General features: G+C 39.4%; 1 protein-coding gene across 1 annotated transcript in view; it reads right to left on the bottom strand.

Moving 5' to 3' along the window:
- PHIP (pleckstrin homology domain interacting protein) overlaps positions 1-25,466 on the bottom strand; it is a 107,629-nt gene extending 82,163 nt beyond the window's left edge. Inside the window, exons 1-7 of the mRNA XM_051778004.1 lie at positions 25,084-25,466; positions 24,916-24,974; positions 24,702-24,731; positions 24,485-24,544; positions 14,249-14,399; positions 14,035-14,133; positions 4,400-4,560 (exon numbers count right to left, since the gene is read on the bottom strand). Coding sequence (XP_051633964.1) covers positions 4,400-4,560; positions 14,035-14,133; positions 14,249-14,399; positions 24,485-24,544; positions 24,702-24,731; positions 24,916-24,974; positions 25,084-25,129 — 606 coding nt within the window. The 5' untranslated portion in view covers positions 25,130-25,466. The remainder of the gene's footprint in view (positions 1-4,399; positions 4,561-14,034; positions 14,134-14,248; positions 14,400-24,484; positions 24,545-24,701; positions 24,732-24,915; positions 24,975-25,083) is intronic.
- Positions 25,467-25,860: the final 394 nt, after the last annotated feature.

Here is a 25,860-nt window from a genome sequence, read left to right on the forward strand (position 1 = left end):
TGACAAGGAGTGGGTTCATTGAGTGAGTCTTTTGGCTTTACCTGCTTTAGCAGTGTGGGATTGGACTAGGTGATCTCTAGAGGTCCCTTCCAAAGCCAATCATTCTGTAATCTGTGACTTTTGAGGTTCACGCCAAATAATTGTATTATGATATACTTTCATTTCTGTGGTAAAATGACTACCAAAGTACCATCTTAGATAGGATTTATAACAGAACTAGCAAACGTGCTGCACAGAGCTTTAAAAGCAGTTTACAGGAAAAAGGGCCCCTTTTTTCTCTAAATTCTCCTTATAAAGCTCTAAGCAGATTCAGTTTTCACCCCTTTGCTCCCTTAAAACAAAAATACAAGCACCTATAAAGCACTTAGATTTGGTTTCCCCCCCCATGCTCCTCAACTAATAAGTTTCCATAAATGTTCCTGTTTCTATTCAAATTAGCACTTCTATATCTAAAGCTTCAAACTGTCCACCTACTTGATGAAATAATTATCTGAATGATAGTATCAGCTCCTGTTGTTCTGTTATCATGATGTAAGACTTTAGAGTATGAAGAAGGTTGTATATTCTTCTCGAAAATGCAGTCAACATCAAGAAACCCAACAAGCAGAGACAAAAGCCTACACATGCTTGCATGTGTGTAACACTGCAAATAACAGTCTCACTGCTCAAAAGAGAGACCTGAAAGTAGTAGGGAATGGTGAAACCAAAACTGCCAAAATACTTTAAAAGGTGGAAATCACTCACTGACAATGTAAAGATGTAAAATGATCAGCAAGAAAAAATAAATTTCTGGGATCTAATGACACCTGGAGGGTCCCCAGAGGTCTATTTAATAACAGCAAACCAAGAAAAGAAGATCAGCATAAAACAAGCCTGCTCCCTTCCAGCTGGCTATAGAGGTATGTGTTATACATCTCTATTGCAGAGAAAAATGACTGTCAGCCAAATCTCAACAAGAAAAAAAGGGGAGGGGGAGAGGAGGAGGAAGAGAGAGAAGGAAAAGTGAAAAAAAAAATTAAAAAAACAAGGCAAAATTGTAAATTCTGCAGCATCTTGGCAAGATAACAATATTGGAGTTCAAATAAATTCATGTGATTACATCTGAACTGAGCGGAACAATCCACAACTCTTAAAATACTGTTGCAGTTCTACTAGTAAGAGCACTGGCTTACACCATAGCTCACGTTTCCAAGGTTATATCTACAACTGCTAGGAATTATGTGCCTATTAAAAAGCATCTGTCAAAAGTGAATCCTAGAACAAGTTCAACACCAAGAGAGAATTGGTGACCGCATTGCCAAGGTATGGAGTAAAGTCGGTTCATTTTCCTACCATTACACACACTTGTGGGCTGAAGTGAAACTGCCAAGAAACACACAAATTAATCTTGAGTTGGAAATCTTACACAGACTATTACACAATCTTTATTATTCCCTAGAAAGAGTAATCTCAGAGGAGACAGGAAGATAAAGGTAGGGAAAAAAGGAGACAGCCATCCCTCTTTGGAGTCAGAAAGTTAAGTAGTGCAGGAACTAGAGAAGACAATGCTTGTTTCTATTACCCTGCAGGGGTTCTGCAAGTCATACTTTTCAAGAGACCTGAAATATAAAGTGTCTACCTCCATGGGCTGCAGGGGCACAGCCTGCCTCACCAAGGTCTTCCCCACAGTCTGCAGGGGAATCTCTGCTCCAGAGACTGAAGCACCTCCTCCTCCTCCACTCACATTCGAGTCTGCAGGGCTGTTTCTCTCACATAATTTCACTCCTCTCTCCAGAATGCAGTTGCCCTGGGATTTTTTTCCTCCTTCTTAAATACATTATCCCAGAGGCACTACCACCATCACTGATGGGCTTGGCCCTGGCCAGCAGTGGGTCCATCTTGGAGCTGGCTGGCATTTACTCTGTTGAACATGGGGGAAGTTTCTGGTAACTTCTCACAGAAGCCACCACTGCAGCTCCTCTGCTACCAAATCCTTACTAAGCGAACACAATAAAGATCTACTAAGCTAGTAGGGAAAATGCATAATGTCCTGTTTCCACTGTCTTTAGGCAAAATAAAAGCATCATTTTTCTAGCAAAGAAAACATCTCCCAGATGAGCATGACTCAAAAATGTGCTGAGATCACTTTCTTTCCTTTTAATTTGAAACAGAACATGAACAAAGCTTGAATTTAGAGGCTTTCAATCCCTCAGAGGTCAGGTAGAACAGGAAACAATTATGATGCATCTTCTAGAAACAATTATAAATCTAAAACAACTTATCTAGCTAACATCACACTGAAGGTTGCAGGAAGGCAGGAAGAATTCCCTACTGATGCCTGCAAATTTACATGCTACACTAGAGACTTTAGAAGTCATAGTGGTATAAATTGAAAAGAATTGGCACCATTTCATTATATAGATGCAATTACAACACAACAGTTTCATGACTGTTTATCCATCTACCAACTACAACAGGCCAGATACAGCAACTCGGATGTTACCGAAATGTGGAATACAATCCATTGGTTTTCCATTTGCCAACAACCACTTAAACATCTACACAAAAAAGATTTACCTAAAAATGCAGAGGTTCTGTCCCAAGCCCTCCAAAATGAAAAATTCAGCAGCCAAAATTCATTTCTATAGTGACTTTGTTTAACACCAGATTGAAGTAATCATGATCTAAACTGGGAACTTTTTTTCAAGGACACCAGTCAGCAAAGGACTGCCAGCAAAGCTCTGAGGTTGAGCCCTGCCCCCTGCACTACCCCTCCTCCCTCCCCTTTTTCATTTCAGGTTCTTCTACTTCTCTCTTGGAAACAAACTGCTATTACAGTCAAGAGAATTCTCTCTCTTTAGCCACTTTTAAATCAGACTGCAAAAAGCAAGGGAATGTGCAACAAGGAATGATCACCATACACAAACACAAGTTTTGTATATCTCTGGAAATAATGATTTTAGGAACATGGGAAAGTTGCAGAAAAATTAAGAATTAGAAGACCTTAAGAAGGAGTTTTATTCACTTCATCTGGGAAGCACAAAGAGAAGGTTTTATTTTAAGGTGAATAGTGTCAGCATGTGCGTTTTTTATACCTGGTACACATAAAATCTTCAACGCATTCTACCATGTCACATAAAAAATAAACCCACAACAGAGAGTCCTTTTCCTGACAGGTTAACCATGCATAAACTACAGGACATAAGATTTTAATGCCTATGACTTAGCTTGCCAATGAAAGCTAAAGAAATATGAAAAAGAGTCTCTGCTATGCCTCGAGTAACAAATGAACAAATAAACAGGCCTGTTTAAAACGCTTCAAGTGTCCGTCCCTGCAACCACACAACCCTCCATGCAATAAAGCAAAATGTATGTGGGTAAAAGGGCAAATTATATTTACAACCACCTTGAAAGAATTGTAGAAGTTAGGACTGCAATACATGACACAGGAAACCTGAACTGTAGTTTTACCTGCATTGTTCAGTTATCTGCCAAGTCGTTAAAAGGGACACAATTAAGCTCCTGAATCCACACAGGTATCAATTACATCCAATGTTTGTGGAAAGGCAAAAAATGCAGCCAAAGCATCACCAACTGGCATGAAGTGTGTGTTTATGATATCTTTGTCTCTAGTGAAATTGACTACTTACCAAGAAATCCAAATTATACTAACACCTGTCTGGTTTTATAAACCCCATTCCTTGGGAAACCCACAATTCAGTACTGATTTCAGACATCTGTCTAATATTTACGTCTTAAGAACAACAACAAAAAAAGGTAAATAGTTAAAAATACTAAAAATACTAGTATTTTTAAAAAAATCCTAGGATCTCATAAAGACAATTTGTTTGTGAACCAACGTTTTTACAATATACCAGTGAATTTTCAGCTGAATTTTCAGCTTTCTAGTTTTCTTCAACATGCTGTACCAAATGCAAGTGTATCACCAGACTGTAAACATAATAGCCATGCTTTAAATTTAACAAAGTTATAGAAAGGAGTCAAAATAATCGGTATTTACAGACTGATTGTTCTGACTTCCTAATCAAATTGTGATGGTGATCCATTGTTTTGTTTATGTTTTTGATAGAGAAAATGAGTCCAGAAAAAAGAAGTTACATAGGATAAATTCTTTCCACTGAAAAAGAACAGTTTTCCCACTGAACTACACAGATCAGCAATCACAATCACATCTAGTCTTAAGAAACCTATGTCAAAACTATTTTAACCAATAAAATGGTTAAAATGCATGCAAACCAGTATGTTTACTAAAAAGCAAGAATGAGAGCAATAGTAGTAAACCATTTATCTGCTCTTCATACATAATCAGTATCTATACTATATTCATTTTTTGGAAACAATTAGGTGACATACTATGTGCACTTAAAAAAAATTTACAAAATAAAGATTTTGTACTCACAGTAAATATTCGCCTGCCAGTCCGATCAAAAGTTACACAGTATACAGAAGATAAGTGTCCTAAGATTCGTTTGTGCATCTTCATATGCTGATAGACTGCAGTTGGCACAAGGCGTTCAAGTCTGTATTTTCCATTTAGTTTTCTTGAAAACAGGGTATCCACTACCAAATGGGTAAAGAAAAAAGAGACAGCATTTATATTGCGCTCATAAACTAAAATATTTGAACAGGATGGAAAGTTTATTTCAACATTGGACCACTTGCCATATGAACAGCTTACTATAGTAATTCTCTCCTTTTGCCCTAGTTAAGAGAAAAATACATACCAAAGTAGCCTATGACACAGACATGACAAAAGTACCAAACTGCAAGGCAGAGTGTAAAGATGCAGTACAACTTTCAAGTGCCCAAAACATATGCTTCTCACTCTATACCTCATGTTAAGAAATTTAGAAGGACTGAGGCAGCTTCCATGAAGGAGTAACCTACCTCAAATGTAACAAGCATAAAAGCTTACATGTAGCTATTAACTGAAGGTCAGCACAAATTCAAATCTTCTCCAAGGCGACCTTCTTATTGAGATCTACTCAATCATTTATCCACCACTTTTAAGACAATCAGTAGATTTTTTTAAGAATCCTGCTACCCACTACAGCTAAACAAACACACATACACAAAACAATACCCAAACAAAAATTTACATATGAATATATCAAATCTTACAGAAATTTCTGATTTTGAGTAACAAAACCTTGTTCAAAGAGCTTGGGATTTTTTTCAAGTTTAAAAGTTAACAAGGTCCAGGAACAAGAACTCACTTTAAATAAATGAAAATCTTCCATCAAGAAATTCAGCGAAAAAAATAAAGTTCAGTGTAAATAATTTTAAACTGTTACTCATGCAATGATAAAGGAACAAAGTATAATACTTCTGTGCATGGATACCTAGACATTAGTCACACCCCATATCGTCATTTGATCAAAGAATGGCAATGGTAATACCTGTTATACTCTACAGAACTACGACAAGGCAGGTAATATAACATTCAAACACAAGAATGGTGTTGGAAGGTTGGAAGCAAGAGTGGAAGAGATCACAGTGGGTCATCCAGTCCAACCTCCCTGCTCAAGCATGGTCATCCTAGAGCACATGGCACAGGATTGCATCATGATGGTTCTTCAATAGCTCCAGTGAGGGAGACACTACAACCTCTCTAGGCAAGCTGTTCCAGTGTGCAGTCACTCACACAGTAAAGAAGTCCTTCCTCGTGTTCAGGTGGAACTTTCTGTACATCAGCTTCTGCCCATTGCTTCATATCTTATTCCTTGGCATCACCAAGAAGAGCCTGGCTCCATCCTCTTTACACCCTCCCTTCAGATACTCATATACATTGATAAGGTCCCCCTCTCAGTTGTCTCTTCTTAAGGATGAACAGGCCCGACTCTCTCAGCCTTTCCTCATAAGAGAGATGCTCTAGATCCTTAAAAACCATCTTCATAGCCCTCTGCTGGACCAGCTCCAGGAGCTCCATGTCTCTCTTGTACTGAGGAGCCCAAAAACAGACACAGCACTCAAGACGAGACCTCACTCTGGCTGAGTAGAGGGGCAGGATCATCTCCCTCAACCTGCTGGCAATGCTCTTCCTAATGTACCCTAGGATACCACTGGCCTTCTTGGTCACAAGGGCACACTGCTGGCTCATGGACAACTTGCTCCCTAGTATCAACTGCGAAACAGCTACGAACCTCCTGCATCACCTAGGTTTGGCCCAGATCAACACAGCAGTGGTTCATGAACCAGCACAGATGAAACTACATGAAATATGCAAATTTTTATAGCTGGATTGTAGCTACTCTATAAGAACCAAAAGCTTCTTGTGGTATGGCCAAGTGTCAAATCCATTAGCCTCAGGTCAAAAGAACATCCCTGAAGCATTTCAGTTAACTGCCAGCGTAGCCCAAGGATTTAAGGAAGTTTTCCTAGTTCAAGAAGCTATGTGAAGGAGTGGAATCATTAGTTGTAGAGCAAAGCACTTTTAGTCAATGACACACTACATCTTAAGGCTCTATTACATCTTCACCTTCCCCTCATACTAGGAAAAGATGCAATTGCATTTGGTTTATGACAGTTTTTCCTTGACAACAGTCTACTTCAGAACAGCAGGAAACCAAAATTAGTTCAGGCACAAGATAAATTCAGTTTTGGAATGTGACAAATCACTCAACAGTTTAAAAAAAAAAAAACCACCAAAAAACACAAAACCAAATAAGAAACACCCCCCCTCAAAAAAAAAAAAACAAAACAAAAAACAAAACAACAAACCAAACACCAACAAACCAAAACCAACAAACAAAATCCAAAACACATTCCTCCAAAAAAACCCAAATACACATAAACAAACAGAATAAGCTTTTTTTTCCTCCAGAGTACAGGTAAAAATTAAAAATAGCTGTGTCAAAATTTCCTGCAGCCAAACAATAAAATTGATTTTTCTGGTGCAAGCTAAGATGAGAAAGGTTATTAACTGTTAATAACGCCTTTGTACAAACTACAGGCCTTGGTTGTATAACAATTGTTACACATATCTAGCATCAATGTTTATCAGGTCTTACACAGTCTCCAATCTATTTAGCTTGATTTTAACTGCATTTGGACAATAAGTAAATTCAGAAGCCTCTGTGACAGGAAATCTAATATATCTCTCTTGTTTTAGCCATATTAACACTTTTCTGTCTTTACTTGGCCTCGCACAAATGAGTATGAACACAGTGTTAATCACAGGAAGAGTGAAAAGGTATAAGCAGTTAAATAGTTGCCACAAACTATACATCAGGGAGAGAAGGAAAATGATACTTGATCCCAGGAGGGGTTAGAGAATGCTGGTTGGGCCTTACAGTGAGTCAACCAACAAAAAGGGAAGTGCTGGAGAATGAAGAAAATAACAGAACAGAAATCGCTTGCTCCTTGTTGGAAAGGTATTGAGGAGTGGACACTGCATTGAAAAAATTCCTATCCAAGGCCTGGCTGACCAAGGAAATTAATATTAACCTAGTTTTACATGCCCACCTACTGCTTACCCATGACTCTGCTTTAAAAATAAATACATAAAATTGAAAACAAACAAAAAAGCTGATGTTATTAAGTGGTTGTTGCACAACACAGTACAATAAACCACCACTTACTTCCAAATGATATTTTGGTTTCAAAATCAGGATTCTTCATATTTAATAATGAAGGTAACTTATCAGTAAAAACCAATGTCTGAGAAAGATGCAAATTTGTTGACATTTTGAACATATAAAGAAAACTTTGCCACAAGTTATATTATTTTAAGATGCTATCAATTTTTTACCAACTGGTTCCAAATAAAACGTAGTGGCTTCTCGTTTTGGGCTCATCTTCATACAACATGACCAGTCTCAAAGACTGAAATTGTCTACTATCACCAAAGCACTGAATGGCTGAGGAGGGAAGGAGGCTATAGAGATCATTTTTTCTAAGATTAGGGTCAGTGAGAGCAGTGCTGTGTCCAGTCCAGTTTTGAATACCTCCAAGGATGGACACTTCTCTCTGGGAAGCCTGTATCAGAGCTCTGATCACCCCCAAAACCTGTTTTCTTATGTTTAAATTGAAGTTCCTCTATTTCAGCTTTGGTTCATGACCTCTGTCCTGTCAGGATGCACCAATGAGAAGAGTCTGGCTCCACCTTCATCACATGCTCCCTTTCAAGTATTTATAACCATTGATAAGACCCACCGCCACCCCGCCCCCAACACGCTTTCTCTTCTCAAGGCTAAACAATCCCAGGTCTTTGGCTTCTCCCTGTATGACAGATACCTCAATCCCCCTTCATCATCTTCCTGGTCCTTTGCTAGACTAGCTACAGTCTGCCCACATCTGTCTTTTCCTGAGGAGCTGGACCCCACATTCCAGGTGTGATCAAATGAGTAGAGGGGAAGGAACATCCCAGACCTAATGGCAATGTACTGCCTCCAGCAGCCCAGGATGCTGCTTGAGTTTTGTGCAAGGGCACATGGTGTCTGACATGTTCAACACCAGGACAGCCAGACAGTTCTCTACAAAGCTGCTTTCCAGTCGGTCAACCCCCAGTGTTCACTGGTGCATGAGGTTATTCCTCTATAAGGGCAGAACCTTTGCTCTTCCCTTTGTAAAACTTCATCAGATTCCTGTTGACCCATTTCTCCACCCTGTCAAGGTCCTCCTCAATCAGTCACTCCTCCTAGTTTTGCATTGTTAGCAAAACTCAGTGTTTCATCATCCAATGAAGCTGCTGAACAATACTGGCTCTAGTACCAACCTCTGGAGTGACTGGCTCTCATGTCGGTTGCTGGAATTCATCCTGCTGATCACAGCCCTTTGATCCTAGCACTTCTGCCCGGATCTTTTCAGTTTGTCAGTGAGAATGTTATGGGAGTCGGTTCAGAAAGCCTTGTTGAAGTCAGGATAAATAACATTCATTAATGTCCCCTCATCCTCCAAGCCACTGATCTCATTTAAAAGGATATTGGGCTAGTCAAGCATGACTTCTCCACAGATCAATGCCAACAACTCTTAAATGTGTACTGGTTTACTTTTTTTTTCTTTTTTTTTTTTTTGTACTTTGGCTTCCAGGAATATTTGCTTCATCACTTGCCCAAGGACTGAGATGAGGAGGATCTACCTTTAGTTCCACAGAGATTCCTTCTTGTCCCACTTCAGGTCTCCTGCCCCATTCTGCAGCAGGACCTACTGCTCCTTCTACTGCTGAAAGACCTGTAAAAACCCTCTTCACACCCACTCACCAGATTTAAAGCCAGAAGAACTCCAACTTCTGTTACTGCAGAAACACAGAATGCTTGAAGTTGGAAGGGACCTCTGAAAATCTAGTCTAACCCTTCTTTGAAAGACAGGTCAAATAAAAATTGCTCAGGATCTTTTACTAGAGTTAAAAAAAAAAAAAAAAGTAAGTGGGGTAGAGTAAGAAACATGTCATTCTTGACCCAAAGGCTCTAACCTTAAGCTCTAAAGCTAAGAGCGTAGATTCTTTTTTTTATAAAGGCAACTCAGGGACCCAAACTGTGAATGAAGAGCTTGGCTCTTAAAACTTAATAAAACAGTACTCTGTTTTTTAAAATCTTTCTTCTACTGTCACAATTCACTGCTGCCAACCTTAATCTGAAAACCACATGTCAAAGAGTTAAAAGCAGCTTATTTGTTTGGCTTCTCTAGGAAGAATGTAAAACTCACCTCTAGGAAGAATGTAAAACTCAAAAGTGAAGCAGTGGGAGTTTTCAGTGGAACTTACAAAAGACTGTAGATTTTCTCCCACTCAAAAGGCATGCAACAGGCACCAACTGAATGCCTTCAAAGTTTCTTCAAAACAGTCTCTAACTCACTCCCCACCCAAAATAGAACAAGCAGCTCAAAGAAAAACAGCAATCTGTTAAAAGGAAAATGAATTTGGGGGTCTGAAAGATATGGCAGTATTATCCATGCTTATTTTTTCCCCTTGGTTTTCTTATTTTAATTTTACTAAAGTGACTGATTCTATCACTTTATTTACATGGTCTTATCCTTGAATGTGAAATGCCTTAAAGATGGAGGATAGTAATCTTCCTTATCCACTAGTCAGTTTGTGCCAAGTATAAGTTACATTTTTAAAAAGCATACACAGTCTTTCATTTTCTTCCTTTCTTGAGTTGTATTAAATAATGGAGGTTCTGTTCTGAAGACCAGAGTCCACTTCCATTCTCCTTTCATTCACACTAATATAGAACAAGATTCAGAAGAATCCTGGAAGGACACCCAAAAAATATACCTCACTTACAACTCTTACCCTTATTGAATCAAGTTTCATTAACTTAAGAGGCTAGAGAATACTGAGGGATTTAGAGCTGTTAAAAATAATAGTAAAGAAGAGACTGCTAGACAACTCCTTTCACTCTCCAAGATAGTAAGACTGAACATATCAAGCATTCAGTTCTGGGCTGTTGAGAAGTTTTTTTTCCTCCCCTTCTTCAAAGATGTCCAAGACCCAAAAAAAATCAGTTTGAATTGACTTTACCTTCCTCCCATTCCTCTGTTTAGCTTCTGAACTCTATGCAGCACTCTAAGCCTCTCGGCTTATAGATGACTGTCAACCAAGTAATGTAGTTAAGCTAGTTATTCCATCAAGCCAGAACTTGTCCCTGGGCATATCATGAAGGTAAAAGTATACAGACTCGAAAACAGAGTATTTCTGAAAATACAAAAAATCCTATATACATCTCAAACTTCATATATAATATTAATTTGCTTGATGAAAGTAACTGCCAACCCTTACTAATTCAGAATGGTAAGAGTTAAGATATTTCAAAAGGCAGAAGGCAAAAACAAATTAAAGCAATACAGTCTCAAGCATTTCTAAACTTCCCAGACTTCAATGAAATTCCACTTGCTTTTACTATATATTTATTCCATTGGTATTTTACTCAAAGTTCCATAAGCCTTCTACAGCTCATTTTTTCTTGCATAACAACATGCCATCTATTTAAGTATAATTGACTTTAGACTTGAATAAACATATATAACAAGATGTTACTCTTACACAGATCTTTTAACATAAAGGCAGTCTTTTCCTTAATTTTTTTTACCGTAGTTAACAGAATAATACAGTTACACAAAGTACTCTTAGATTAGCTTTTAGGTCTAAAGTATTTACTATTTTTGTAAAAATAGACATCCACACTGCTTTCAGAACCTTGCATTCTCTTTACAGTCAAAACAGTAGCGTCATTTAAAAAAAACAGAAAAAAGTGTAAAATGCCTCAGAACCTTTCTTGAGGTGGATTACTCTGCAAAACCATGAAATACTGTTTTTGAAAGGCAGATATTTTCACTGGTCAGGAAAAATATTCTTCACTGTCTGTGGCAAAAAGCCAGTCTCATTCAGGTCCTCGCACTTGACAACTGAGTTCTGAGCTCAAAGCTCTTCAGGGTTTATGCTTAGGTTCTTTTCTTTTTCAGCAGTTCCTGAAGATTACTGGGAAAATTACTGGGAAAATTAAAGGGAAAAAGAGTTCTTTTTCCCTTTCTGCATCCAAGAAGACAAAACTAAATGAATATTTCTGTATGTTGACTGAAATGTGCATTAAGTTTTCCTGCACAACGTAAAAGGATTTCAGTGTCTTTTCTGCTCCTCAAACATTAGTAGGTTATCCACCTGAAATACATACAGCCTGAAAAATAATATGTTCCAATTATTTTTTTTCTTTCTGTTGAGCAAATACATAAAGAACAGACTTCCCATCATATTGCCCACACTATGGGAACACTGGAAGTTATTTAAAGAAACAGAAAAAATGTCTAATTTAATTTATAGAAGAAGTGCCATTCTAGTTCCTCATTTCATTGACAGATCAGAGTAGAATACGACAAATCAAACTCAAATGCTTTAACACGCAGCTCTGAACCAAATATCCCAAAAATCCAAATACACTTCAGTTGAAAACATTCAGTTACCAGCACTTATCTCAATGTTTGGAAAAGGAAATTACTGGTCATGAAAAAAGTGGTATGTTGAAATAACTGTAATTTTGCAAATATTCAGTGCTCTGCAAAGGATTCAATAAAAATAACACTTATTTTAAAAGCCTGACTTGTTCTTCTCAAAAAACAGTCTGAAAGTTATTTTTCTTAACATTTAATTTCACTACCACAGCAACTCTACCTTTTTTTGAACTCCAGCTACCATGGACCTCATACACTGGTCTTTTTCCCTTTAAAAAGTACACACCAGCTGCTACATACTGCAAGTTACAGTAAAATGCAAAACAGTCCTTATCAATTCTGATTCCTACAACATATTTTAAAATGTATTTGCAAGTAAAAGAAAAGCTAAACAACCACTAAAGGAATCTTAGCTATGAGAAAGCTCAGTCCTACAGTCATCTTGCAGAAATAGCTGCTATTTCAGTTCAAGATTTTTCAAGTTTACAATCATCATGCCATTGCACAACCACTCAAGAGGGGGATTATTCAATTCGGCAACAAGCATTTTCTCCCACACATCTAGAGCACAACGCAGAAAAAGCTCTCTACATGAATACCAAAATAGCAGCTCTAAACAAAACCACATTGAACTACATTAGAGGGAACCACTTCTGACCAATGTATGTACCAGGTGAAGAGGTTCTGAAAACTCAGCTCTAAAGACCAAGCAAAACCATGGTTCTCTTCCTATATTCCAAGCATCTACAAAATATCATGGAAAGCACACAACTTGTGCTTTAAAATGGCAATACTACTAGGACACTAAATACTCTGCCATCTGACCAAAGCAAAATTGGCTGTGCTCAACTTAAGAGCGTAGCTGTAGCACGGTTCTGCTTCAGCTGTTAGGACAGAACTATAATTCTCTGAATAAAGTGTAATGGTGAGTATTTTGAGATTTCATTTTGAGTTCCTTCAACATTAGAAAAAAATATAAATAGCACAAAGTAAGCTCCCTCAATTAGATATTTTATGTTTTATATATCTATCTAAATTCATTAAAAACTTATACCAACAGCCTCCAAAAGGAGTTTAGAGATTGAAAAATTGTAATGGCAAGTTACCACATTAAAAATGTCTCTGCTCCTCATAGCACTTGGCTATCTATTTATACCTTGTTACTATATAGTATATATACACCTTGTATGCATTGTTACATAGTTATATAGTAGTTCCCCATTATAACCAGAGTCTTATCTTTTTTGCCAAGACAGAAACCTTTGTCTTTGCAGAAGCTGCTGCACCTCATCCAAAGCGAATCAATTGGATATTCTCTGTCCACTTTCATCCACCACTGCACATCTATCTGCAACTGCCATTTTGGTAAAAAACACTCCCGTTTTGGTGTAATCCACACTAACAATTTGGTCTTAATCAGATTTTCTCCCTTCCCTGGACATCAACAGAGAAAGATGAAAAGACAAGTGATTTTGCACACTTTTCTATTCATGATTAAGAGAAATGGGGTGGTCTTTAAATCTCCTAAAATATCACAAGTCTTGATCCTTCTAGCAACTAAACAAACATGTATCTTGGTTCTTAAAAGGTTAAAAGCTAACAAACATGTTTTAGGGACCATATGAGAGCTTAAAAATAACCATAATACCACTGACCTTCAGCTTTCAGTTTTTCAACAGTACAGACAGCACACGCACACTTCACCATACAGCACAGCAAAGCAAACTGAAGCACAGCTACAAAATTACTGAATGGACCAGAGAACAAAAAGAATAACTTCTGCAAGACTCAAAGGAAACCAGTTGACATGACTTTCTCTTCCTAACAATGGGAGGCCTTGCTGTCCTACAGTACTAATTATTTATCTACTGGCAGCTTTATTACATCTTTAAGAAAGAGAGTTTTATTTTTATGTATTCACTGTTTGAATGTATTTTATTCAATTTTATACTTCAAAGAAAAAATTAGCTTTAGAGCAGAACTAGTATATGAATTTACAATAAATATGGCAACACAATAAAAACACTAAAAGTAAAGTATGTGACACAAATAAGGACAGAACTATTACTTGGCTCTCATCATCACAATCCTCAATCACCCTGGGAGTTAGGTATTATAATGGCAATGCCAGAATAAAAGTGAACTTACCTATACTAGGTGGACTGCCATAATTTACAGGGGACTCTGGAGGCCTTCCACAATGTAGAGCAGCAAGAGCAGATCCCTTCCATACAACATGTTTGCAACCTGTTTGCAACAAAAAAAGATTTAGGTAAATGCCTTTTTTTTTTTTTTTTAAAGAAAACCACAGGAAACCCATGAAGTACCAAGAACTCTCAAAGTTCCCATAAAAATTTCATACTTTTGTTTGTACGAAGCAAAGACTGTCTGCCAGCTCCTAATAACGTCTGCACTCCAGGGACACTTTGTGGAATTTCTTGCTCTAGAAGTGGTCCAAGTCGATGGCATATTTGAAGCAAGTGATCAGGTGCCAAGTGTCTGTAATATTTCACCTATTGTATCAAAGAGCAAACAAAACATTTGATAAACAAAACAATATTTTTGATGCATTACTAGTTTAATCTTTTTTCCCCAAACTGTTACACAAATTTGTAAGAAAATTATAGGATATTAGGGATAAAAACAAATTATGACCTTTAAGTATAATAATTCATTCCAGCTGGTCCTAATTAATACTTCTATTCAGCACATGTCACTTTGTACAGAGAACTGTTGGTATTTACTACTTTCTGACTTTAAATCACAGTTGCTCATACACGAATAAGCTCCCATATAATCACAAAAAGAGTATATATGCAATATTATATTTAAGCAGTGGTCTGTTCAATTTAAATTACTGTAAGATAAAGATGGGACAAAGATTGTAAAAACAGTAACATTTACAGAATTCTTACAAGATTCACAAATACCAAATAAATAACAGAGCTTTGTAGAAGAAAATGCAAAACCACCCTGCCTCAATTCACCTAAGTTACAACATCTTGTTGAAGCTCCACAACTGGATTTAATTATTTATTTTATTTATTTTACATCTAAAACTTTTTAACAAAAATGTTGGCTTAAGTAATTCAACTCTAAAATTCTTTATGTGGTCCCTACTATACTACAAAGATTACGAACTTTTGTAACAGTTCATAATTTTAAACTGCAAAGTACCAAAACAAGTTCCTATTATCAGCAACAGAACTTCTCAGTACTTGATTATAACCAGTATTGATGACCTTCCAGACAAAACCAGTCCATTCTTTTGAACTACTAGAATTCTAAATCAGAAAACTGTCTTATATAACAAGGGGAAAAAAGTTTTGAATTTTATGTGACAACAATAAAATTCTACTAACATAAGGCTTTTGCTGAAGAAATAGCATTTTTTAAATGCATAGCTATTGTCAGCTCAGACTATAACAAAAAAAAATTTTAAATAATAAATTAAGAGGGAGAATACAGTTTTCTTCAGTTCTTGTGCAAGATCTGGCATGCAATAGTTTTGTCCTTCACACAGCCTGAAATACATCTTCACAGCTTTACTTCACAGAAAAAAAAAAAAAAACAAGCACTGCAGTAAAAGCTTATGATGTTTCGTTATCCTGCAACTAGAAGAGGGTGTGACAGACATTTGGGCAAAACGATGCTTCTGTATTACACTGAATTCCCAGGTATATACCTCATTCTTCCTCAAATGTGCTCCTATCTTCCTGACACACCACAACGGTCTCGAGTATTCTAGCAGTTTGTTAATATAAAGAGTGCTGATCTCTGAAACTGAGGCTCTGGAAAAGCCTTGCTTACACTAGTAATTCCCACCACCAGCACCACCACAACCTTATGGTGAAGGAGGGAAAGTTTTCTCTCTCCTGTTGTGGTCTAACCCACAGCTCAGCCCCACGAAGCCACTTGCTCATTCCCACCACAGTGAAATGGGGGAGAAAATCAGGTGGGTAAAAGAGTAAAAACTTGTGGTTTGAGATAAATACAGTTTAATAGATACAGCAAAAGCTGCATGGCAAAGCAAAATAAGAATTCATTCACTCCTTCCCATTGGTGGGTAAACGTTTAGCTGCTACCTGTAAAGCAGGGCTTTCCTTCTGTGGATTATATCACATTTGTAGTAGGCCTTGCAAGATGTCTAAATTTGACTGCCTAAAAGTTAAATGACTTACAAAATTTACAAAAGTTAAAAAAAAAAAAAGGTTTTTCTTTAAAAAACATTAAAAATTATATTTTACTTCAATCAAGTTGCAGTTGATCGTACAGATCAGTTAATTTAAAATCGCTAAATTCAACGTCAGACAGGCACCCTGTTAGAAGAGTGGCAAAAAGTAAGCCAGAATTCAGAATTTGCATATTACTGATAAGAAAAATGAACCAGAATAGCAAATCAAACATGCTTTTTTTTCTGCGTAAAGGAGAATCACAGTCAAAACACATGCTTGAGAGCTCTGAAATACCCAAATAGCCACCCACAACAAGTAAAGAAGCTAAGTACAGCTTTTGCCAGCAACAGCCCCGATACATTTCCTCAGCTTTTGTTCTCCTCTGTTCCTATCAAAAGGAGCACAAAAACTTAAGAAACACTGCTCTTCATATAATTCCATCTGAAAGCAGAATTTACGTCTGCAAAATCCGAACTTGCCTCTCAAAGAGTAATTTTTTTTGTTTATCCACAAATAATACAGCTAAATATGCAATACGCTCAAAACTCCACAGTTTTACACATCCTCACAAATGCACAAAATCTGAAGTAAATAAAGCAAATCGGCTTTGACACATTCCGAAACTACAGCAAGCTGACATCTTGAGTCATACTTCTCAGGGTTTGTCATAAGCCATGTGTTCACTTTTTATTTTAGCAGAAACTGGATACAGTCAATTCCTCTTGCACTTTTTAAAGCAAATGTTTTGAAAAGAGGGATCTATTTGTATTATTCTTGTTCATCTGTATTAAAGATCTTAATATATACCTTACACCCACACTACAGCCTCTTCTCATTTAAGTCCATTTATGTGAAAAGAGCTATTTATGCCAAGTTCCACAGTAGTTTTGTGATGTTTCTCCACAGTATTTTTCTGAATAATCATAGTTCACTACTTAGCAGCATTCCCAACCAGTTCATTTACAAACTGATTCAACAATGCTAAGTGAGCTGTATGCTTTACAAAAAAACAGTGGCACTGCCCATTTAAACACTTCCGAGTTCCAGAAAGTTTATAGAGCTATTTCATGAACCATTCCTATATAAGACTAAAATGCACACAAGAAAATTAAATAAAAAAGTAGGTTTCATTTCCCCGTAAAATCTCATAGGGAAAGAAAACTCTTAATTCATTACAGGTTTTATTTCAACAGCTTTCTTTCCCTTTTTCTACTTCTATAAACAAGTAAAAGATGAAACTTAAATAGCCTATTAAAAACAAGCTATTAAGTTTTCTCCAGATGAAATAATTTCTTTTCATAAAAATTGTTTTAACAGTACTAATACAATAGTTCCAATTAAAAGGAACCTACAATCATCATTTAGTCCAACTGCCTGACCACTGCAGGGCTGACCAAAACTTAAAGCACAGTGTTAAGGGCATTATCCAAATGTCTCAAACACCAACAGGCTTGGGGCTGCAACCGCCTCTCTAGGAAGCCTGTTCCAGTGCGGATTTGTATGTGTGACTATTGGCACTACAGCAGAAGCCACAAATGTTAAAAAGTGTATAACAGAAATTCACCTTAGTCCCAATTCCTTCTTTCTGAAAAAGGAAAAAAAAAATGCAGAAAAGATAACCACAACATGGTAGCAACAACTCAAGACAGGACAAGGTAAGTTTATTTAATACATTAAATGACAAAGAAAACTACAATCAGATTGTTCTGCAGTGCAGACTACCAGGAGACAATTCTTGCATTGACAAATTGTAAAAAGGAGATAGAACCAACAAAAATATACCTATAACCTATGTCCTCCTCCTAAAATAAATAATAAAAAACCCACCAAAAAACAGATAACACCAAAAAAACCCAAAACTACTGTCAGAGTACTTTCAAGTCAGATTTCTGTGACCAAAAAGAGATAAATAAATTTTTGTTTTAATAGTAACTTTACAAGCTTTGTCAGAAATTGAAAAGCTCATGACAACTCAATAGAATTACAGAAATTTGTTTTGATATCATTCTCTGATTCCAAGAGAAGAAAGTAAAGCTAAAGGAAAAAAATAACAGATGTACACTCATTTAAAATTCATACAGCCTTAAATGAAAGTGAAAACTGGACTCTACAAACAGGAATTTCAAAATTTTATGCCAAAACTGTGATGTCAAACAGCATATAAAAAGCACAGCGTTTTTTTTCCTCCTCTGCCATCCCACCTAGCTGAAATTCTAGCTGTTTTCCTTCCTCACCCTATTAGGTTTTCTGCAATATCTCATTCTGCTCTGTTCTTCCAAAAGAAATGCACAGAAAACGTGCTTTTAAAATAAAATAATAAACTCTCTTTTTGTTCTCATAGTCTTTTTACTAAAGTTAATAACACTTCCTAAACATTACCATAACAAAAATTAAAACTCTGTTAGCAAGTACAAATTTTTCAGATCTTCGGTACAAACAATATTTTCTAGAAAACAAGAAGCAGTATTGCCCTCCACCTCACCCTTTACCTACTACTGCCAACTTCACTTATTCCAAACAAGCAGCATGGGAATACACAAAACGCAGCTTCACAGCTATCTGGACTAACATTCAAATCTTTATTACCTTTGAAATAGACCTAAGTGCTTATATTTTCATTCTGCACGACTGCAGAATAATTCAGCATCAGAATCACAACAAATGCATCAAAAGAATCATGATTTGACCTAGACTCTTCACTTAGATTTGCAGTACATGATGCAGTTACTCACTATGCGTGTTTTAGACATCAAGCAAAATACAACCTTATTCTATTGTTCCAAACGCTCTGCACACCGAAACGTTCCCTGCAGAATTGTTGGTTCCCACCACCACCATGCTAACAGTTGACAGGCTTAACTACAAGGTTGACTGTAAATATCTTTAAGAAAAACACATTTCCACACAAGGACATTTAACAAAAAAAATCTAGTCAGTCAGCTAGCTATATTTCAAGATGAGAGAGCTCAATCTTACTAACACCAGCAGCTGTCCCAGCTTTAACTATTCTGCTATGTAAGATATTGCCCAAAACAAGCTCCAAATTGAATTACAGTAATTGCTATACTATATCAGATCATCAATCTAACAGAGCACTGGGTACCACCAGCCACTGCCTTATCACTGTAAAATTAGGAATTACGATGAAATGCAAGTACTTGTCTCTGAAGAATTCTCATTCCCGTTTTTCTTTTTGGGGCGGATGGGGCAGGGGCAAAAAAGTACAGGGAGGGGAGAATTGGAGAACTAAACATTTTCCCCAAAACATATTTATTTCTCATGTACTTTTTAATTATGCTTGGGCTAAAACTATATAGATAGTTAGCCACTATGTCTTATCAGAATGCCTGCTATTTTACTGTGAGATTACTTTTTCTCTAAATAAATAGATCCACATGAAACCAACCACCTCAAGAACATATTATTTTTCCAACTTTTTAATGCTTTTAATAGGTGTGAGGTCAGAGTAGATAAACTCAAACCTTAGTATAAACAGACTGCTGTAAGCTTACCACATGAGAAGGTACAAACAGAAAGCAGCATTTTCAGCTTTATGGGCTAAGAGGTTCAACTATACCTGTTACTGTTAGATTATCTGCATCTGTTTGCCTTTCTTAAATTCACTCAATGTTTTGTGGGTTTCATTGGTCTGTTTTTTTTTTTTTTTTTTTCATAAAAGGTACATCTTAGAAACTTGATATTCCCCTTTAGCCCATCTCTCATCTGTATTTCTCAGTCTCAGTTTGAAAGAACTACACAGAACAGTTGATTTGGCCAAACCTCCTGATTATCTGTGGAAGAAACAAATGTGTGGTACTTCTCACAATGAACAAGAGTTCCTCTCATCAAAATATAATCGTTTAAACAGAGAGCTTTAAACATCACCTAAATTCTCAATTATGGGAACAGTCTGTAAAACAGAAATGCTTGTCTTTTAGAACTAAGAGAAAAGCATTTAAGTTGATACACGTCCAACAAAAGCACTGATAATGAGACCAAAAATCTGGCTAGGGATCACAATCATTTCACAGGTTTTCTTAGCCCCAGTGCCAAGTCTTTCAGAACACCTTCCAAAATACCATAAAGACTTTCCCCCAAAAACTGTTAATAAAAACTAGGTGATGATGCAGCTCTCTGATTCAACATCAGCTTTAATTTTGCTCCTTATTTCTTCGAATACCTTTAGAGTACAACATTTCCTGAAGAAACAAACCACTTATTATCTGGTTACTTATTAAGAAACAGAATTTCTAAACAGTAACCACAATGCTGACTAGAAGCCTTGGGTATTACATGAACAAAGAAACACAGTATCAATGTACGTAGTGTCCCAGTCCCACAGATACGATTTGTAACTTCGTGTAGGTTTGCACAACTTGAAAGGAAAGTAGAATGGCATGAAAAGAACATTTTGTAATTTTCACTTGAAATCACATTTAATAACTGTGGGCCAGGGAAGCAAAAGGGACAAATGTTAGCAAAATAGTCACCCAACAGGCATACTGCCTACTGAACCCACTGCACCATCCTCCTATTTGACATGAAGTCCCTGTCTTCTCCCTCTTCAACCACCACCATCGTGAATATAATTCTAATTCAACAGAGAAAATGACAATTACAAGAATATTCTGGACAAGAAAGTTTACACAGTAGTTCTGATCATATACACCACAATGCTTGTACCATAGAAGACCTCTCTCTCAGAAAAAAAAAAAAAAAAAGACCAACAAAACCCCAACCACTCCCTATGGTAGCTCTAAGTTGTTGCAGTGAATTTTAACAGTTGGCTTCATCCAGCAGAAGTCTACTCTGATCCCAAAGGAAGCCACCCCACCACATTGTCCAAGCCCTGCACACCCACTCCTATCATCTCATGATGGTGGTAAGCTCCGTGTTGCTGCACACCAAAAGAGAGCTGAACCATCTGAAAGTTATTCTTGTACTGTTCATTTTTCCGATAGTTCAGCTCCCTTATCCGACTAACCACACATCTGGATGAGCACTCGTGCCTACACAAAGGATGCAACAGAAATGCACAGCTTTCATCCACAGCACACAATTAGAGCAGCTACACCCGCAGGGAAACTACAACGTGAAAAAAAACAATTACCCTGGAGTGAAATGATGCACCAAAGCTTGCTCATGTGTCCTAACAAAGGCCCTAAAAAGGTGTTTTGAAGCCTAAAAGTGCAATACAACACTTAGACAAAACTCCTCAAAGTCTGCCCCCCAAAATGAGAAATCCTCACTCCTTTTTTTAGAAAAAAAAAGGAGGGAAAAATAGCTGGCTTATAATTAATAAGTTTTCACAACAAATGCGAGAGAACACAAAGCATCCTGAGATCTGTTACTGAGGAGTCCCATCATCCTCAATACACCTACACTGAAAGTGGCCTGCCAGGGACTCAATTCTCAAAAGGTTTTAAGTTATAGCACAAACAGAAATCTTAATACTGGCAATATTAGAACAAGATTGACACTCTGAAATAAGAGCCTATACTATCAAAACCAGATCAAGTAATTTATACCACGCAGTGTGACTGCAGGAAAATATAATATACAAATATTTAAACTGAAGAAAAATCACTTAAGAATATAAAATAAGTAAAATAGTATTTCTGAACTCATGTATTTTCCTGTAGCATTACAAGGATGCACAGCATGGTATTAGCTTATAGAAGAAAATGAAACATTTACTTTCACTGGCCAAACAGAAAAATGTACAAGTAACATACAAGATGGAAATTGGATCAAATTTAACACAAATTAGGTTAAAGAAATGAAACATCTAAGGCTGTGAATTTCAGTCTAAGAACGGAAGATTAACTCTAATAAGAATTCTTAAATAAATGTTTTTAAAATAAGGACAAAATCAGGAACATCATAGTCTCTTGAAAAGATATCCACACATATATTAAAGGAATGATTTATTGTATATATACGTATAATAAAAGGCATGATTTCATGCACAACAAAAGAGCCCGGGATTAAATCCACCTGTGTTACACAGAGCCCTTATTCCCTCCTAGAGTAAAAGTGAGACATCTAACACTACATTTACTGGTAATTTTATTTCCTAGCTTTTCTCCCCTCAGACCTTTCTACGAAGTTTAGTGAAAGCTCATGACATTCATTTCTGAGAAGTGGTACCCAAACATGACTAAATATGCTGTCTTCAGAAAGAGTCACCATCTTAAAGCTGGAAAAATTTTAAATGAAAAAAAAATATGAAGAAACAGAACGCTAGCTCATCATCAGCCTCTATCTTAAAGCTAAAATCCTTTGGTTTGAGATAAATAAGTTTTTGTTTAATGAACAAGACAGTGAAAAACACTGCTTTTGTACAAAATGTAACTGTCACACTGCAAACACACTTCTGGGCCAGCTTTCACAAGCCTAAAGTGTCAAGTCACACAAAGTTCACATATTTTTGACAATTGAAGCAAGAACAAATACAAAGAATGGAGAGAAGCATCAAAACCAAAGTAATCTATTTCACACACACACATCCCAACATCTAGGTAGGGACAAGGTAGAAAAGGCCATACAAACATTTATTAGGAAGTCTAAGAAAACTTTGTTATGAACAGAAGACTAGGAAAAGAAAAATGACCTGGTCAGCATCATCTCTTCAAATATAAGTATCCAGCATCAAGTCCAAGTTTTGAGGAAGTACATCTTATGTCACTAGATACGTATTCTAAATAAGTTGGTATTTACCTGCATTCCGCAAACAAAAGAAGTTTCTCAGAAAGGGCGTGAATGAACTTGTCTCTCACCAAGTGTTCTTACTTCAACCCTTAAAATATCTTTTTCCTCACTATCTCCTTCTTCACATCCCTTTATATCCTGAATATATACAAAAACCCCAAATCCATACTACACTAAGACTGCACTTCCAATTCTTTATAATCTATAGGATAAAAGAGGAAGATTCATGATAAGTTTTACCAATCAACTTCTGACCATCATTCGAAATGAGTAACATGGCCTCCCAGTCTTACAAATAAATAAGTAAATAAGAATGGCATAATATGCACTTTGAAATTCCCAGTTGAATTTCTTGATGATACTTGATTTCAGGAAAATTCAAAAGTATTGGTCTGTATCTATATGTATTCAACAAGTTAATCACTATCAATTCTTCGACACCACATGCATGAAAATGCCTGTGCCAATACACCTCTTGCTACTGAAAAAATCCAACGCTGTAAGTAAACCTGTTCCAGCTACAGTAAATATCTACGATTCATACTGTAACATTTGTTATATAACTAAAATAACGTATATGCCAACAGTCTTTATCAGATGCATTACAGATGGAAACTGTTCTGCCTCCTTTTATGTCAGCTCAAAAGTTCTCCACATGTCTGTGTCTCAGAAGTACTGGAGTTCAGAACTACTATAAGCAACCAGCAAGCCCGAAGGGAAATCTGTCTTTGATGAACATCACAAGCAGGGCTCAGTCTTCCTCTTAAACTGTATTCAGAAATTCAGAGACTAAATTATACAACAGTGCATATGCAATGAAAACAATACTAGCAACAAGTAGCTAACAGCCACAATTCAGACACCTTAATTGCTGTTTTCCTAACTACTGTAGTTCACAACATATTACAGGGGAAAAAAAATATTCAGGCCCCTCTTTGCTAGCAGGAGCTGCATCACTACAACTAACACTTAGTTTTATCTACACCCGAGATGAAAAGCACGCATCAGGGAATTTAAAAAAAAAAAAAAAAAAAAACAACAACAAATCGAAACTCCACCAGTCAAATTCGCGATGTGACCATGACGAGCCCGGTTATTCCCACGCACTAGCTCCACGGCACACAAAGACGCACCGGACCAGCGGCCAGGCCGGGGGTGCACCCGGAGGGGCCCCTCCCGCGGCAGATCCCGGGGTCGGGCAGCGCGCGGCGGGCGCGCGGCGGGGGCAGCCGGCCCGGCCCATTGTGTGCGCGCGGGCGGCCGCGAGCGCCCCCGCCCGGCCGCGCGTGCACCGGCACCCGCCGCCGCTGGCCCCGCCCCGCCCTGCGCGGCGCCGCGCGCGCGGCTGTGGCGCCCGCCCGCACCGCGGCCGTGACGTCGCGGAGCGAGCGCGGCCGGGCCCGGCGCGCGCGTCGTTATTGACCCCGCTCGGGCGGGTGGGCACAGGCCGGACCCCCGCCCGCGTCCTCCCGGGACACCGAGCGGGGATCGAGGGCCGGGCAGAGGTCGTTATAAAAATTAAAAAAAAAAATAAATAAATTCCAAAGTTGTTGGGTTTGGTTCTTTTTTTTTAAGTTGCCTTTCTTTTTTTTTTTTTTTTTGCGGGAAATTCAATTTTTTTGCCGGGCTGCTCAGGGAGAGTGAGGGAGGGGGAAAAAACAACTTTGCCCGTCGCAGCGCTCTCTCCTCTCACCAGCGCCCGCTCCTCTTACCAGGTTCTCGTAGCTCCGAGGATGCTCCTTGCCCGTCCAGTCCGTGCGCTTGGGCAGCAGCTGACGGAGAGAAAAGAGGGCGCCCCGTGAGCGGCTCCCCCTCCCCCGAGGAGCCCCCCGGCTGCGCCCGGGATGGGGCGGGGGAAGCGGGAGAGCGAGGGAAGGGGGAGGGAGGCCGCAGGCGGGGCGAGCGCCGGGTGCGCGGCGCCGCTCTTACCTCTTTCTCCGCCACTTCTCGGATCAGGACCTGCAGTAACAACAAAAGCGGGGTGTGAGACAAGGTTTTAAAAAGAGAGAAAAAAGGAGAAGGAGGACGAGGCGGCGAGCGCGCCGCCCGATCAGCCGCCCTACCCGGCCGCCCCCTCCCCGCCAGGCCCGGCGGCGCCATCCATCCATCCCTCCATCCATCCCTCCATCCATCCATCCCCTACCTGAGCCGCTTGCTGGCAGGGTCCGTCCTCCAAAAAGCGAGCGATGAGGAAGTAGAGCTCTGCGGGGAGAGGAGAGGCCGTCAGGGCTGGCGCTCGCCCCTTCCCCGCGGGCTCCCCTTTCTCCCCCCTGCCCGCCGACCCTCTTCGGCTCCCCTGGCCACCACTCACCCGCTCGCAGCTCCGCCGTGTGCCGGCTGCCGCCGTCCCCGGACATGGCGAAGCGAAAACCGGGGAGGGGAGGGGGGGAAAGGGGGGGAAGGGGGGGTGCTCGGGCCGCGCTCCCGCGGCAGCGTCGGGTCCCAGCGAAAGGCACCCGCCCGGTCGCTGTCACTGCTCGTTCACCGGGGAGAGTCTCGGCTCCACCATTCAACCCACGGGCAGCAGCAGGAGGAGGAGGAGGAGGAAACAACAACTCGCAGCCGCCCGCCGCCCGCCGCCAACGCCGCCGCCGACAGCCAGCGCGAGCGAGCGCGATCCTTCCGCCCGGAGAAAGAGTCCCCTCCTCCTCCTGCGCGCCCCCTCCTCAGCCCCCTCGGCCCCGCGCGCCGCCCCTTCCCCCCGCGCCCCCCTCAGTTCCCGGCGCTGCCCGGAGGGGGTGGCCAAGCGGGCAAGGAAGGGGGGAGCCGCGCTCTTCTGCCCCCGCTCCCGCCCCACCGCCTCGGCGGCCCCTGGCGCTGCCCGGCGCTGGAGGGGAGAAGGGGCGAGCGGTACGCGTTTATTATCGGAAAGGCGGGCGGGCTGTGGCAGAAGATGTCGGCGGGGTGGGCGGGAAGGCGGTGGCGGCAGGCGGGCGGCTGAAAGGCGCTTTCTGTGCGAGGTGCCGGCGCGCGGAGGGATACGACGCACGGGCAGGAGGCGGGGCTGCGGCGGGGAAAGCGGCGGCTCGCGGCGGCGGCGCTGGAAGTTCCCGAGTTCCAGCGTCGCAGGAATGGGAAGCCAGCAAAG

The sequence above is a fragment of the Manacus candei genome, unplaced genomic scaffold, assembly GCF_025592945.1.
Source record: "Manacus candei isolate 608988 ecotype Guabito, Panama unplaced genomic scaffold, ASM2559294v1 h1tg000011l, whole genome shotgun sequence".
Classification (NCBI taxonomy): Eukaryota; Metazoa; Chordata; class Aves; order Passeriformes; family Pipridae; genus Manacus; species Manacus candei.